Source organism: Panthera onca, chromosome D1 (genome assembly GCF_046562875.1).
Source record: "Panthera onca isolate mPanOnc1 chromosome D1, mPanOnc1 haplotype 2, whole genome shotgun sequence".
In the NCBI taxonomy this organism is placed as follows: Eukaryota; Metazoa; Chordata; class Mammalia; order Carnivora; family Felidae; genus Panthera; species Panthera onca.
The window spans coordinates 14,236,370-14,252,154 of record NC_138348.1 but is presented as its reverse complement, the minus strand read 5'-3'; the positions used below and the strand labels follow the sequence as shown (position 1 = coordinate 14,252,154).

Here is a 15,785-nt window from a genome sequence, read left to right as displayed (position 1 = left end):
AAACAGAAAACACCACCACTCGTATCTTTATCATCACTGTCATCACCATAATTATCACCATCATGGGCTTTATCATAACCATATAAAAATTGGTATACAAAACATTAATGGGGAGGGATATAAACACATATACTTCATGGATAAAATACCTAAATAAATAAAGGTAGTACATTATGTTAGATTGTAGAAGATGTAAAAGGTTAATGACATAAAATATAGCCATCTAAAAAAGAGGCAAGGGGCACCTGGGTGGCTGTGTCGGTTGATTGTCCTACTTGGCTCAGGTCATGATCTCATGGTTCATAAGTTTGAGCCCTGCATCGGACTCACTGCTATCAGTACAGAGCCTGCTTCGGATCCTCTGCCCTCCCCCCACCCCTCCCCTGCTCATGCTGTCTCTCTCTCTCAAAAATAAATAAACACATTAAAAAATAAAGAACGGGAGCTAATATTGTTTTATAAGTATATGTACAATTACAGCTAAAACTATTGAACATAATAATTGTCAAAGAACTACTAACAGAAGTCTCAGAGACAGATGCACTCAACAATCTCTTCATGCCAGTGACTGGCTTGAGATCTGGGATTGGGAGACAGGCATTCATGGTTCTATTGACAGGTGATCCCTTTCCTTGATAAAACCAGTTCAAAGGTTTAAAAATTTCCAACATTTTAGAAAGGGTGGAAGGCATAAAGGAATAGGCACACTAAGGTAAATGCTACTGTAAGGACTTTGCATAAATCTGAAATAACCTGTAACACATTCCTTCACTTTCAAACTCATGGATATTTTATTTTCTTTAAAAATTGTTAACGTTTATTTATTTTTGAGAGAGAGAGAGGGAGAGAGAGAGAGAGCAGGGGAGAGGCAGAGAAAGAGGGAGACACAGAATCTGAAGCAGGCTCCAGGCTCTGAGCGGTCAGCACAGAGCCCGACGCGGGGCTCGAACTCACGGACTGCGAGATCATGACCTGAGCTGAAGCTGGTTGCTCAACCGAACTTATGAACTGTGAGCTCACGACCTGAGACGAAGTCGGACTCTTAACTGACTGAACCAACGGACTAAGCCACCCAGGCACCCCATAGACACTTTACTTTTAAAATATGAATTGGCATAGGAGTAGCGGTTCAGAGTTCTATTAAAGAATAAATGAAAAAAATTAAAAGCAAATTACTTTGAGGCCAAAATTATTGAGTTAAACATAGAAATATGTTCAGGGGTGCCTGGGTGGCTCAGTTGGTTAAGCACCTGAATTTGGCTCAGGTCATGATCTCACGGTTTGTGGGTTCAAGCCCCGAGTTGGGCTCTGAGCTGACAGGGTGGGGCCTGGAAGCTGCTTCAGATTCTGTGTCTCCCTTTCTCTCTGCCCCTCCCCCACTTGCACTCTGTCTCTCTTAAAAAGTAGATATACATTAAGAAATATGTGCAATAACTTCTGGCTGGAAGTTACTAGGAAGAAAGTGAACTGAATGTAAGATTTTCTTTTGGTATTATGATCGGAGTGACTCCACGTTGTTGCATAGTAGGTTAAATAAATATGCTTTCAATGTTTGCTGATGCTCTGAAAGCTCTTATTTGGCCAAAAATCTGAGGTATATCACAACCATATTAATTCACCTATTCACTTAGTAGATTCACTCATTCAACATTTATTGTTTACGTGCCATTTCCAGTCTCTGACTATAGAATCAAAGAAAGTTTTTCATTATTGTTGTTTAACTTTTATTATTTTTTTTTTGTGAGAGAGAGAGAGAGGGAGAGAGAGAGAGAGAGAGAGAGAGAGAGAGAGAGAGAGAGACGGTGAGCACGCACGTGGAAGAGGGGCAGAAAAAGAGAGAAACTCTTAAGTAGGCTCCATTCTCAGCACGGAGCCAGACTCAGGGCTCGAGCTCATGACCATGAGATTAAGACCTGAACCAAAATGAAGAGTTGGGCACTTATAACCAACTAAGCCACCCAGGCACCTCTAGAATCAAAGAATGTTAACAAATACAAGTGTGAAGATTGAAGAAATTATTTAGGTAAATAATCTCATACATTGTTTAGCGTAATCAAGTGAAAAATCTTGAAAGATGGAATTCTATTTTATATGAATTTCATTTATGTTCTAATTTCATATGAAATCTGTGGTGCACATTACTATTTTATTCCTGGGTTGGGATTACTCTTTAGGCTTGGAGCACTGAAGACAGATTAATTTGCCTGGTATGTGTCCAAGCACAATAAATTGTAGGCTGGATACAACTTATTGCATCTAGAAGTCTATCATAAGCTGAAGTGGTTAATTCCTTAAAGGGAGCGTAGAGATTTGAAATGTTTCCCTGATACCCGTGTGGCGAGCGGCTAAAACGTGGACAGCTAAACTCATCACACCATTTTTTTAAGTAATAGTTTTCTCAGGGCTGCAGTCACATCCTTGTTCCTAAGACTGTATATCAGGGGATTAAACATTGGCGTCACTGTGGTATAGAAAAGAGAGAGCAGTCTGTCAGTTCCTGCAGAATGATTGGACTTGGGCCTTAAGTAGGTAATGGTAGCGGATCCAAAGAATAAAAACACGACCAGCAGGTGGGAAGAACAGGTGGAAAAAGCTTTGGCCCGTCCCCTGGCGGTTGGCAACTTGAGAATGGTGGAAATGATTTTGCTGTAAGAGACAAGTATCAACACAAAAGGAAGTGCGACAAACAACATAGCTACTACATAGACCGATATCTCATGTACAAAGAGGTCCCCACAGGCTAGCTGGAGGATGGGGGGTATGTCGCAGAAGAAGTGGTTGATTTGGTTAGAATTACAGAAATGCAGAGAGAAAATCTGACATGTTTGTCCTATCTGGACTGGGACTCCACCGATCCAGGAGCCAACAGCCAGTTGGATACACATCTTCTGGTTCATGACTAGAGGGTAGTGCAGAGGGTTACAAATGGCCTCGTAGCGGTCATAGGCCATTACTGCCAGGAGGAAACACTCAGTGGCTCCCAACGCGAGGAAGAAGCACATCTGGGAGGCACAGCCCAGCATAGAAATGCTTCTATCCTGAGTCCAAAGGTTCACCAGAATCCTAGGGAGAGTGACGGACACGTAACAGATTTCCAACGAGGAAAGATGCGCCAGGAAAAAATACATGGGTTTCTGTAGTGCCTTGTCAAGCCTGGTTATTGTTATTACGAGGCTATTTCCAATTAAGATAATAACGTAAATGGTGGAGAACACTCCAAATAGTAACCGTTGGAGGTTTGGAAGGTCAGAAAATCCCAAGAGCACAAATTGCTTTATGGTGGAAGTATTATCATCTGCTTTCACCTCTTCACACTTCATCTGTGGGAATGATTTAATCAGAAGTGCAGGTCACTCCGATGCCTTTGGCTCTTGTTTTCTTCTGATACACAAAGAGGATGGCATGCTTCCCAAGTTTCCCAGTTACCTATTAAAACAAATCTATAACTTCCAGCGCTCTAAAAGTGTGGTGAGGTGTATTTTTCATTATTATTAAATAAATGTATTTGTAAGAAGAAAAATCCCCCTAGTCTTTTTTTTTCTGCTATGAATTATCATATTTTTTTTTGTTTCTGAAGATATGTCATTGTAATTTTGCTCTCCATCTGAACATTCGAAATTGCAAAATCTGAATTTATCTTCAATCCTGACAATGATTTCATGCTTTCACTCTATTGTGTTTTCCTCTCAAATCTGTTTTCTGTGAATATCAATTTCAAAGTTAATTTCACTTCATAAGTCAATATCTTGTAAGTCACCTGAATAGGTTTTATGAATGAATGTAGTTCATTTTTCAAAGTAGTGGGTTTTTGTGGGTTTAACTTTCAGCTGTTTTACTATAAGACAAAATTGATGAGCTGACCGCTAAATATTATGGGGTGTTATTTAATCTTTAAAAATGCGTGTTTCGGTGTAAGATCCATGAAATAAGCAGTCATATTTTTTTTTTCATATTTTGCAGTGGAGAGAAAAGGAGGTCTAAAATGGTCTATGTGTTCAGAAATACTCAGAGGCATTTTTGTTCAAAAAAGCAATCCCAATTACAATGTATACCCCTCACACATTTCCCATATAAAAGAAATATCGATCAAAACTCATCTCTGAGATCTCTCTAAATTACCCATATCCTCAATAATTGCAATTATTCTGCTGATTCCATTTAATCCATCCTGTATTTTCCTTGCACACATATGTGTCTGTGTTCATGCACATGAGTGTATTGGGATGAATTTCTTATCTTTATTATGTACTTTTGTCATTTGTATAACTAGAGTAAAAGCTTGTTTTGATATTCTATACATTTTTCTATGAAATGCATAGCATATTTTTTCCCAAAAATGTGATTTACTAACTTCTTGAATAAATTGCAAAGGAGTCAAATTGGTTGTTTCTTTGGAATAGTCTCTCCGGTGTAAGTATGGGTTCTTACCCAAATTGCAGACTTCCCCTGCCTCTCTCCCTCCTGGTATATATAGATTGAGCATGTTTTCTGTGGTGTGTGTGTGTGTGTGTGTGTGTGTGTGTGTGTGTGCGTGTGTGAATTATACTCTTTTCATTCAGTCTTGTAGAAATAGCAAATTGTTTCATTGTTTTCAATGTGTCCTAGATAACTTCCATATAATGAGTTAACTAATTTGAAAGCCAATAGAGACTAACTCGTTGCAAAGAAAATACATACCTATAACCATACTCTAAGGGTATTGAATATGGACAATAGTCAAAATGTCAGTACAAAAATGTAGGCAGAAATGGGGCAGGAACAATAGTCCATGCAAAACCTGACAGTCTGTAAGATGGTCAGAAATTAGTAGCTGTTAGGTGGCATACAAGATGACACAGCCAGGGTTTGTGTGTGTGTGTGTGTGTGTGTGTGTGTGTGTGTGTGTGTGTGTTTGTCTTCACTATGCCATCCTACACACCTTTAACCACAAATCATATTTTATTCACCTGTTTCAGTCAACATAAAATCCAATCCAATATTTGAACAGTTATTTAAATTGTTTGTTGAATGAATGAGCAGGGGAGGGGCAGAGAAAGAGAGAGAGGAAGACACAGAATCAGAAGCAGGCTCCAGGCTCTGAGCTGTCAGCACAGAGCCTGACATGGGGCTTGAACCCACGAATCGTGAGATCATGACCTGAGCCAAGGTTGGACACTGAACCAACTGAGCCACCCAGGAGCCCCCTAGCCAACTTTGTTTTTAATTCAGACGTTTTCTGTTTCTTTCTCTGGTCTTCCCACTAAAATAATGACTCTTTTTTTTTTTAAAAGAGAGTTCGTGATATCAATTACAACTATCATTACAATGTATGTAATGCTTATATGCAGAACAAGTTTATAAAATCAAATGGGAGGTAAGAAATAAATAATCAGAATTTGGTGAATGCAGTTCAGAAGGCTTTTTCCTTCAGAAGTCTCTAAAGATAAAAGTGAAAACATGCTGATATCTCTGTAGCATCTTCAGATTCATTTATCATGGAACCTAACTCTTTTTTTTTTTTTTTTTTTTTTTTTTATTTATTTATTTTTGGGACAGAGAGAGACATAGCATGAACAGGGAAGGGGCAGAGAGAGAGGGAGACACAGAATCGGAAACAGGCTCCAGGCTCTGAGCCATCAGCCCAGAGCCTGACGCGGGGCTCGAACTCACGGACCGCGAGATCGTGACCTGGCCGAAGTCGGACGCTTAACCGACTGCGCCACCCAGGCGCCCCTATGGAACCTAACTCTTAACAAGCAAAGAATACCTTTGGTATCAGTAGGATGCAAACCCATTTCCATAAGGTCCATTCACTATCTCGTTCCTTAGTTATGTATAATTAAATTTTCAGGGGATATGATTTCCAGGTTTAATGCATTCAAACTACTTAAATACATGCTTAACACACAGTAGTTTTACATGTTGGCATCCAAGATGGTAACAGTGATGATTATGTTGATGATAATAGAATGTCAATAATCTCTGGTATATTTGTCCATTATGTTACAAAGCACTTTGCATTTTCTTTTCTATTACAATAACGAAAGTCAGAAAAGCAAACAGACTATCGGCATCAATGTTTTGTAATTAAACTACAGTGGCAATAACAAAAAAAGATTCCTTTTTAAATTTTCTTAAATCAGTGTTTGCTGATGCCCCGAAAATACAATTGTTAGTAAAACTGAACTTAGTATCAGACAAAAATTCATGCTTACCTGTTTGGATTGAGGTTAAATATAATGCTTACCTTTATTGACTGAAAGAGAGAGAATGAGAACTGTAGTTTTGGCAGGTAATTTACTTTTATTTGAAACCGAAGTCAACCACTTGCTAAAATATGTCTACTGTCACAACACCTAGTGCTCTTTAAGGAGGACTCATTCTTTGCCCTTGGGATCAGTTCCTTTCCCATGTCACTTTCTAATTGAACTAAACCATTCTGCCTGCCACTCAAGGAATTTGGTACAATAACCAGAAGCATATCTGGCCACATTACTCTTTCTTTAAATTCTCTATGTCTCTTACTTTTTTTGTCATCGTTAAGAAATATAAGCATTGTACGATCGGAAATTTACATAAATTATTAAATCGTTAATATTTAATAATTGTATTCAAGTATTATTTATATAAATATATAAATATTTATATTTAAACGTTTATTTATATAAATATTTAAATATTTTTATTCATTTAAATATTTATTTATATAAATATAATTTTATTTAAATATGTAATATTAAATTATTAAATTATAAATTATAATTATTAAATTACATAAAGTAAATTACATATTGCTTATAAACTAAGATGTTCTAATAAAGATTCAAGCATAAGGGGCGCCTGGGTGGCTCACAGAGTTAAGCGCCCGACTTCAGATCAGGTCATGATCTCATGGTTTGTGAGTTCAAGCCCTTAAGCTCTCAGTGTAGAGCCTGCTTGGAATTCTCTGTCTCTCTCTGCCTCTCTCTCTCTCTCAAAATAAATAATAAACTTAAAAAAATAAAAATAAAAATTCAGAAGTAAGAAGTCAAGGTCTGTGGGGACCATTATGTCACCTGCAGTGTGAATCTCCCATCTCCATGTTCAAGTTAGCTAAGTAGGCCGCATCACCTCCTCCCACACTGCAGAAGATGGGCAGGGGGCCGGAAGTAAGCACTCACTCCTTTTTAGACTTGCAAACTGAAAACTCCATGCAGAATTTCCAGGCATAATCCCTTATGTCAAATTTAGTCATAAGACACCCCTTCTCCAAACTGGAAGAGAAGCTAGAAAATATTTCTCTAGGTACTGCCATGGGACGAGCTAAGACTAACTATCATTAACTCCCCTCCATTGTCAAAACCTAAAATTCTGAGTTACATCATCCGGTTCTCAGCCAAGGATATCTTCATTGTGGCTCCTCTCAGTGCAGTAATTATAAAACAAGAGAAAAAGTTTTATAACACCTGCAACAAACAAACACATATAGATACACATTCACAAAATACATTGGAAGGAGTATTAGGTCCACCTAAAGGAAGCAGTAGATTCATATGTTTATGAATATTAATGAATAGAGGGATGGAAAACAGACTTTGGAAACATCAAGTCCTATGCATTGAAAAGCTCTTATCTCGGGCTCCTGGATGGCTCAGTTTTTTTAAGTGTCTGACTGTGGCTCAGGTCATGATTTCATGGTTTGTGGGTTCGAGCCCTGTGTCAGGCTCTTTGCTAACAGCTCAAAATCTGGAACCTGCTTCAGATTCTGTGCCTCCCTCTCTCTCTCTGTCCCTCTCCCACTCATGTTCTCTCTCTCTCAAAAATAAAGAAACATCAAGAAAATAAAAGCTCGTATTTTCAAGGATTATATATTTATTCACCAATTTTGAGTTATATTTTTATTTCAATTCCAGCCATTAAAATATATGTGTAGCATAATCTTATTGTGGTTTTAGCTTGCATTTTAATTTTAATCTAATTTCATTTTACTTTTGAGAGAGGGGGAGAGAGAGAGGGAGAGAGAGCAGGCACCCCTAGGATGCATTTTAATAGTGGCTAAGGATGGTGAGCACCTTTTGCACGATTATTTGAGTTCTGTATATCCCTTTTGGCAAAATATATATTCAAATTTTTGCGCATTTGTTAATTAGGCTGTTTCTTGTCTTACTATTGAGTTTTGGGAGGTCTTTGTATATTCTCAATCCTTTTTTTTTCTTTTTGGAGGTGTGATGTGCAAGTCTTTCCATCTTTGGCTTGTGTTTTAGTTCTCTGGACATGTCAATCTCAGAGAAGTCTGATTTACAAACTTTTTTTTTAATGGGTTCTGGTTTTTTTTTTATGACATATTTAAGATCTCTTGCTTAACCCCAGATCACAAAGATTTTATCTTATATTTTATTATAATAATTATATAGTTTAGCATTCTACATGTAAGTCTATGGTCCATTTTGAATAAATGATTGTAGAAGGTATGAACTTGAGGTGCGAGTACTTTAGATGTTTGTTCAACTGTTCCAGTGTTGTTAAAACAAACCTTTTTTTTCCACTGAAAATCATTTGCATTTTTGCCAAAAATCAATGGCACAGATTTCCATAGAGTGACACAAATTCGCAAACATCTAACAGATGCCCTAGTAGAGTGATTGCATAGATAACTGTATAACATAGTACAAATTTATATATTTTTTTCTATCTTCCTTTTCAAATATTTTTGGGACAAATTTTTAAGACAACAGGCTAAAAACAATAATTAGGGGTGCCTGAGTGGCTCAGTGGGTTAAGTAATCAACTCTTGGTTTCTGCTCAGGTTTTGTAAGATCAAGGCCCGCATTGGGCTCTGTGCGGACAGCATGGAGTCTGCTTGGGATTCTCCCTCTCTCTTTCTCTCTCTGTACCCCTCCCCTGCTCATGCTGTCTCTGTCTCTCTCCAAATAAATAAATAAACTAAAAAAAAGTTAAAGACAATAATTAAAAACTGTATTTTTGTGCTCATGACGAATCCTAAAGAAAGGAAAATAATTACAACCGACGGTATGAACAACTTATAGCAACCAATTAGGCACAGACGAAACAGAGGGAAGCCTTTCTAGAAAGAGTTAACACCCCAGGTGACACACAAAATAAAATGTAACATTTAAACAGACCTATAATGATTAAAGTAACTGGATTAGCAGTTTGAATACCATTACACGCACAAAAAACTAGAGACCAGATGGCTTCACTGATGAACTCTACCAAATTAAAAAAAATAATAAAATAATAATAGTAGTAGTAGTAATGATAATAATAATACCAATCCCTCACAAATTCTTCTTTAAAATTTTTTTTTAATGTTTGTTTATTTTTGAGAGTGCAAGCAGGGGAGGGGTAGAGAGAGAGTGGGAGGCACAAAATCCAAAGCAGGCTCGAGGCTCTGAGCTGTCAGCACAGAGCCCGACCCAGGGCTCAAACCCATGAACTGGGGGATCATGACCTGAGCCGAAGTCGGACGCCCAACCAACGGAGCCACCCAGGCATCCCCCCTCACAAACTCTTCTTAAAATGATTTCCTCATACCATTTTACGAGGAAAGTCGTATCTACTACAAAAAAAAACAAAACAAAAAAAAAAAAAAAAAAACGAAAACTAAACAAGACCTTATTTTCACAGGTGTTACCTGGAGACCAAAGAGGAGAAGGCAATTTATCTTCAGTCACGGCATTTGTTCTCCTGGGCTTTTCCGACCTTCCAAACTTCCAGGAACTTCCATTTGGAATTTTCTTTCTCATCTACCTATTCATCTTAACAGGAAATGGTCTTATCATAATGATTGCGAGGGTAGACTGTGTTCTTCAGACACTCATGTATTTTTTCTTGCAAATATTTCCTCTCTGGGATCTGTTATGTGTCTGCCACTCTCCCCAGGATCCTGGTTAATCATTGTACTCAGGATAGAAACATCTCTTTGTTGGGTTGTGCCGCTCAAATGTGCTTCTTCCTTGTTCTGGGAGGCACAGAGGCATTTCTTCTGGCAGTGATGGCTTATGACCGCTCTGTGTCCCTTTGTAACCTCTGCATTACCCTCTAGCCGTGTGCCATGTGCTTCCAGCTGGCTGTTGGTGCCTGGCTTGGTGGGATTCCAGTCGAGATAGGGCAGACATGCCAGGTGTTCTCGCTGCTCCTCTTGGGCTCTAATCAAATCAACCGCTTCTTCGGTGACATCCCCACATTGAGCAAGCTGGCCTGTGGGAATACATCACGGAATGAAATGTGTGTCTGTTTGGTGGCTCTATTATTTGCCATGATTCCTTTTCTACTGATTCTTGACTCATATGTGAAAATATGATTGTTAATACTTTTCACAGATATTGGGGGTGGAGTGTAGAACGTCATTTTCTTTTTTTTTTCTTTCTTTCTTTTTTTAATGTTTATTTATTTTTGAGACAGAGACAGACAAAGCATGAACGGGGGAGGGGCAGGGAGAGAGAGGGAGACAACAGAATCTGAAGCAGGCTCCAGGCTCTGAGCTATCAGCACAGAGCCCGACTCGGGGCTCGAACTCATGAACCGTGAGATCATGACCTGAGCCGAAGTCGGAGGCTCAACCGACTGAGCCACCCAGGTGCCCCTAGAACATCATTTTCTAGCTAAAAATAATCACGGTGCTCCAAGAACATATCTCTTATCTCCCATTCTATAAAAGTTAGATGAATTGACATCTATTAGGCATGTTAACAGGTTTACATGTTTTTCCTCTTGTTAGTTATCTCTTCTATCTAAACTTTTTTTTTTTCTCTATTAGGCAGGAGGGATAATGAAAATGAAGGGAATTTTTTATAGCTGTCTCATTCCATTCTGTGTATAATAGCTTCAGGAATTATCTGATTTCTGCTTGGAAATTTTCCTGGGATTATTTTTTATTGTTGATACTGTGTTTCTATTTTTTTAAATTGCCATTTCATTTCTATTATATTTTTATAGTTTTGACATGTTCATATGCAAGTGAGTAGAACAGACTTTTTGACTTATGGGCTAAGAAGGTGCAAGCTTCATCACATATTTTTTCATCAGAAGGAAGCATTTCTGACAGGTAATGGTTCCTTAGAGATCCGTTGCCTACATTTACAAAGGATTTATTAGATAGGCATAAATATTGAAAATCAATAAAGTTATTTGTATAAGTACAAACAGAGAAACAACACAAGCAACTGATCATAATGATTATCTTGATACACAATAAATACATATTTATGAATACATATGCAATTTTCATGATTACACAAACAACACAAACTTATTGCAATAAACTAACAGTCAGTAAAACGAAGGAGAAAATGATAGAATATTTTTCTCTGAGATATCCACAGTTGACACTGGTTATCATATTTTTATTGATCATTTGCAGGGTCTGTGTGTATGTGGTATACTAGTTATATGTGCAATGTCTGTGTTTTTATAGTACATATATTTTGTGAAACTTTATTTCCATTTCCCTAATTTTCCCATCACACTATCATCTCTAGAAAAGTATATTAAAAATACATTCTTATGACTTTCTCCCCTCTTTTAATTAGAAGCAAATGTTTTAATAATAATATTCACTTTTGTCAAATCATAGGACTATACTATATACATATATTTAATCTGATATTAGTATATATCATGCTTACTATTGACTGGTATTAGTGCACCAAAATCATTTATAAAACTATATTTTCAGTGAAAGGTGCTCTTTTTCCTTAAGAAATTATTTCTTGTAGAGTCGTTGCTCTCTCCCTCTCTGTGTGTGTGTGTGTGTGTGTGTGTGTGTGTGTGTGTGTGTGTGTATATATATATATATATATATATATATAAATGTTCATTATCAATCTGGTTCTTAAAATGACTGCTATAATTCTATATAGATGAATGACATGGGTTCCAAAAAGTGATATAACTGTGTCTATATTACAGTTAAGTCTATGATATCAATCTTTGTCAAGAGTTCTTACTGAGAGAGGAAAATAAAACACAATAAAACTATAAAATTACCAATAGAATGATTTTTTATTTGATAACACATACATGCATTATGACTTGATGCATTACACATTACAAGTAATTTTTAATTTGGAAAAAAGCTACCACCGTATAGACAAATATTACAGTTTGATATAAATATCTGTTGAAAATTCAGTACCAATATATAAGAAATTGATTCCTACAAGTATAACATTTTTAATAAGTGAATTATTTACATAGCAATCTTCTCAATGCCATGATGACATCCTTGTTCCTTAGACTGTATATCATGGGATTAAACATGGGAGTCACAATTGTGTAGAAAAGAGAAAGTACTTTGTCAATTCTTGCTGAGTGACTGTGTTTGGGTCTTAAGTAAGTGATAATGGCTGATCCAAAGAACAATGCCACGACAATAAGATGAGAAGAACAGGTGGAGAAGGCTTTGGCCCTACTTGTGGCTGATGGCAATTGAAGGACTGTGGAGATGATTTTGCTATAGGAGATAAGTATCAACAGAAAGGGAATGGTGACAATCAACATAGCAACTATGTAGACCAACATTTCACTCACAGATGTGTCCCCACAAGCAAGCTTGAGGATTGGGGGGATGTCACAGAAGAAGTGGTCAATTAAATTGGAGCCACAAAAGGACAGAGAGAAAATCTGGAACGTTTGCCCTATCTGGACTGGAATTCCACTGATCCAGGAGCCAGCCACCAGCTGGATACAGATCTTATGGTTCATGACTAGAGGGTAGTGCAGAGGGTTACAGATGGCCACGTAGCGGTCATAGGCCATCACTGTCAGCAGGAAACACTCCGTGGCTCCCAACACAAGAATACAGCACATCTGTGTGGCACAGGCAACTAATGAAATTGTTCTTCTCTGGGTCCAGAGGTTCATAAGCATTCTGGGGAGAGTAACTGACACATAGCAGATTTCTAAAAAGGAAAAATTGCCAAGGAAATAGTACATAGGAACATGAAGTGCAGGATCCAATTTTGTTATTAGAAATATGATGCCATTACTCATCACGATAGCGATATAGATGACCGAGAACAATCCAAATAGAAGCCACCGGAGATGGGGAACATCAGCAAAGTCCAAGAGAACAAATTCTATCAGTTCAGTTAGGTTTTCTTCTGGTGGTTTTTCTTTGTGTTGCATCTGTGAAAGGGGCAAATTTAGCTTCTACTTTTAGTTTACCTTAACAGATCAATACCTGTTTTCTAAATTGCATTAGGATATCTATATTGATTTTCTTAACCATTGTAATTGTTTCTAATTTAATAATGTTACTATTTGTGTATTTCTCACTTTCTCAGTTTAGGTCCTATGGATTATCACTGTATACACTCCCTTCAAATGTCCTTGAGGATTCTTCCATATACTTTGTGAATACAGCCCAGGATAAACCAAACTATGCCCTACTCAGCACAGACAGTGGAAAAATTGGCGATCACTGAAGACAGATCTCCAGCTTTGCCATTTGGTCCCACTTTTCATTTCATTCCTTGACAGTCCTATTGTTCTCTATGATTATTCTCCACCACCATTCAATAGTACTCTATCAGACTTTGTCTTCCTCGTATATTTTCAACTGCCTGCTTGAACATTGTCGTTACCCTACAACACTTGTTGATCCTGATCATACATTTTCTTATTATACATTTCACATTATTAGGCAAATTACCCCCAAAAAGGAATATTTTATCACACATAGGGGAATGCAACAAATACCTTTTGGTAAGATACTAAGTGGGGAACATTAAGAGTGGAACAAGGTGGAAAGAGCAGGGGGCGGGGCGCGGTTATTTGGGAAAAGTTGCCTGGGAGTGTAGATAGAGATTGAGAAACAGCCAAGCGGTGAACCCCAGGAAAGTAGAGATGGCGTGAAGTGTGTTCATTACCTGCGGGTATGTGAGTGGGCAGGGGGAGAAACGATTCTGTGTGCTACTTGTATTTCCACTGTCTCTATTGTTCCTCACAAAACACTTCAAGCAACAGTTTCTAAACTCACTTCTCTTGAAGGCAAGAACATCGCAACTTACCAGCGATTGATAATTTGATCATGTGCACATAGGTTTTGTGATTACAAGTCATTGCCTATTTTTTTTACTGGGCTTACGTTTGAATCCTGACTGCGTGATTTATTATCTGTGTGACACTAAGCAACTGTTCAAAATTTTTAGGGTTTGCTTCCTTATTCGTCATAATTAAATAATATTGGTAAAATTACCTAACAATTTTATTCGGATTGTTTATTAGTTATGGTTTTATAACTATAATCATGAAAATGCTATGGATATGATATTATGTTCTTAAGTCTTCAGTCCCCAGGACTGTACCACGTTGTTTAGAGAAATGGTATTCATTAGAATTATTGAGTTACTTGTGGGTGATCGCTGCTATGTTTTCATTCTTTCCTTTCATCAGGGTCAGGACTACTAAGGTAAGGTGAGTGAGACTCCTCAGGTACAAAATTTAAGAGGCATTCACTCACTCTCAGGGGTGATTCTGTGCTGCATAATCCAGAAAGTGAATGCCTCCTTCGATATTGCGCCCTTGGAACTTCTTGGCTCAAGATGGGTCCCAGCCCTGCCTTTCGCCTCTCCATTCTGGTGGGTCTAGACTTTGTCCACCAAACACAGCGTAATATAGTGTCATGGATAAAAAATACAGTCCTGCCAAGATGGGCCAGATTTAAATTACGGCTCCAGCACCTGCGAGCCATGTGGCCTCATGAGAGGATGCTTAATCTCCTTGCGCTGTGGCTCAGTCAACTCTGTGATTGGCTAAATACCGCACCAACACTTAGAATTTTTATATTAATTAATTGATCTCGTATCTGTCAAACAACTTGAAGTTCTGGAACTCGTAAAAGTCTCTTTAAAGGCTGAAGTTATTACTGTTATTAAACACTGAAATTATTTCTTCTATGGGATGCCTGGGAGGCTCAGTCAGTTACGTGTCCAACTTCCACTCAGGTCAGGTCACGATCTCACAGTTTGTGGGTTTGAGCCTCACCATAGGGCTGACAGCTCAGGGCCCGGAGCCTGCTTCAGATTCTGTCTCTCTCTCTCTCTTTCTCTCTCTCTGCCCCTCTCCAACTCATGCTCTGTCTCTGTCTCTCAAACATGAATAAACGTTAAAAAAAGTTAAAAAAAAAAAGAAAATTAAAATGTATTCTTCTAAGTTGTACTCTGTTTTATGTGGCATGTAAAAAATTCTCTAATTTACTTTCTCTATGTATCACATGACTAATGTGGAAATGGAATGAGATCTTAAAGCAATCAACAGAATGTAATAAAAATGTCACGCACTTAAGGTGTGAATTCTCCATGAATTCTCTGCCAATATTTATGTTTACATTATTACCTCTGCTCTGTGAACCTAATGCCAAGAATGCATATCAGCATTCAACCAAAAGCATCACAGTTTGGCTAAATATCTTTCATATGCATTTTCTTTCATTAATACTCTTGACTTGAGAAGTAAGGACTGTGACTATTTTCCCAGTTAGGATCAATATAAATCTTACAAAATGCTTGTATACCTATGGTGGTGCTGAGTATTTGATTCTGAAATTAACTAAGGTAGCAAACATGTTTCAGATAAAGTCTTTACTCTTAAAGGGGAGAAACAGATTAATATACTAGAGAAAAAATTCCAATCTTCATGTGTCACTTTTTACAAATGGCATATATTTAAAAGAAATTATTTCATGATTCTTTTTTCCCATGATTCTTATTAGAATAAAATTACTTTCAGTGCTAAGTAAAATACAATTTCTAATTGTTCAAACCCAGCATTTTGGTGATGATATAATCTATGCATAACATGAA

General features: G+C 37.6%; 2 protein-coding genes and 1 pseudogene across 2 annotated transcripts; 1 reads left to right on the top strand and 2 right to left on the bottom strand.

The window, feature by feature from the left end:
* Nucleotides 1–2,369: 2,369 nt before the first annotated feature.
* LOC132662512 (olfactory receptor 10AG1-like) lies at nucleotides 2,370–3,338 on the bottom strand. The gene has a single exon (XM_060607969.3). It carries the CDS (start codon nucleotides 3,318–3,320, stop codon nucleotides 2,370–2,372), a length of 951 nt encoding a protein of 316 aa, XP_060463952.3. The 5' UTR covers nucleotides 3,321–3,338.
* Nucleotides 3,339–7,109: 3,771 nt separating this feature from the next.
* Nucleotides 7,110–10,282, top strand: LOC132660686 (olfactory receptor 10AG1-like; annotated as a pseudogene).
* A 1,883-nt stretch (nucleotides 10,283–12,165) lies between these two features.
* Nucleotides 12,166–13,122, bottom strand: LOC132662513 (olfactory receptor 10AG1-like). Its single transcript, XM_060607970.3, has one exon. It carries the CDS (start codon nucleotides 13,105–13,107, stop codon nucleotides 12,166–12,168), a length of 942 nt encoding a protein of 313 aa, XP_060463953.3. The 5' UTR covers nucleotides 13,108–13,122.
* Between the last annotated feature and the right edge of the window lie 2,663 nt (nucleotides 13,123–15,785).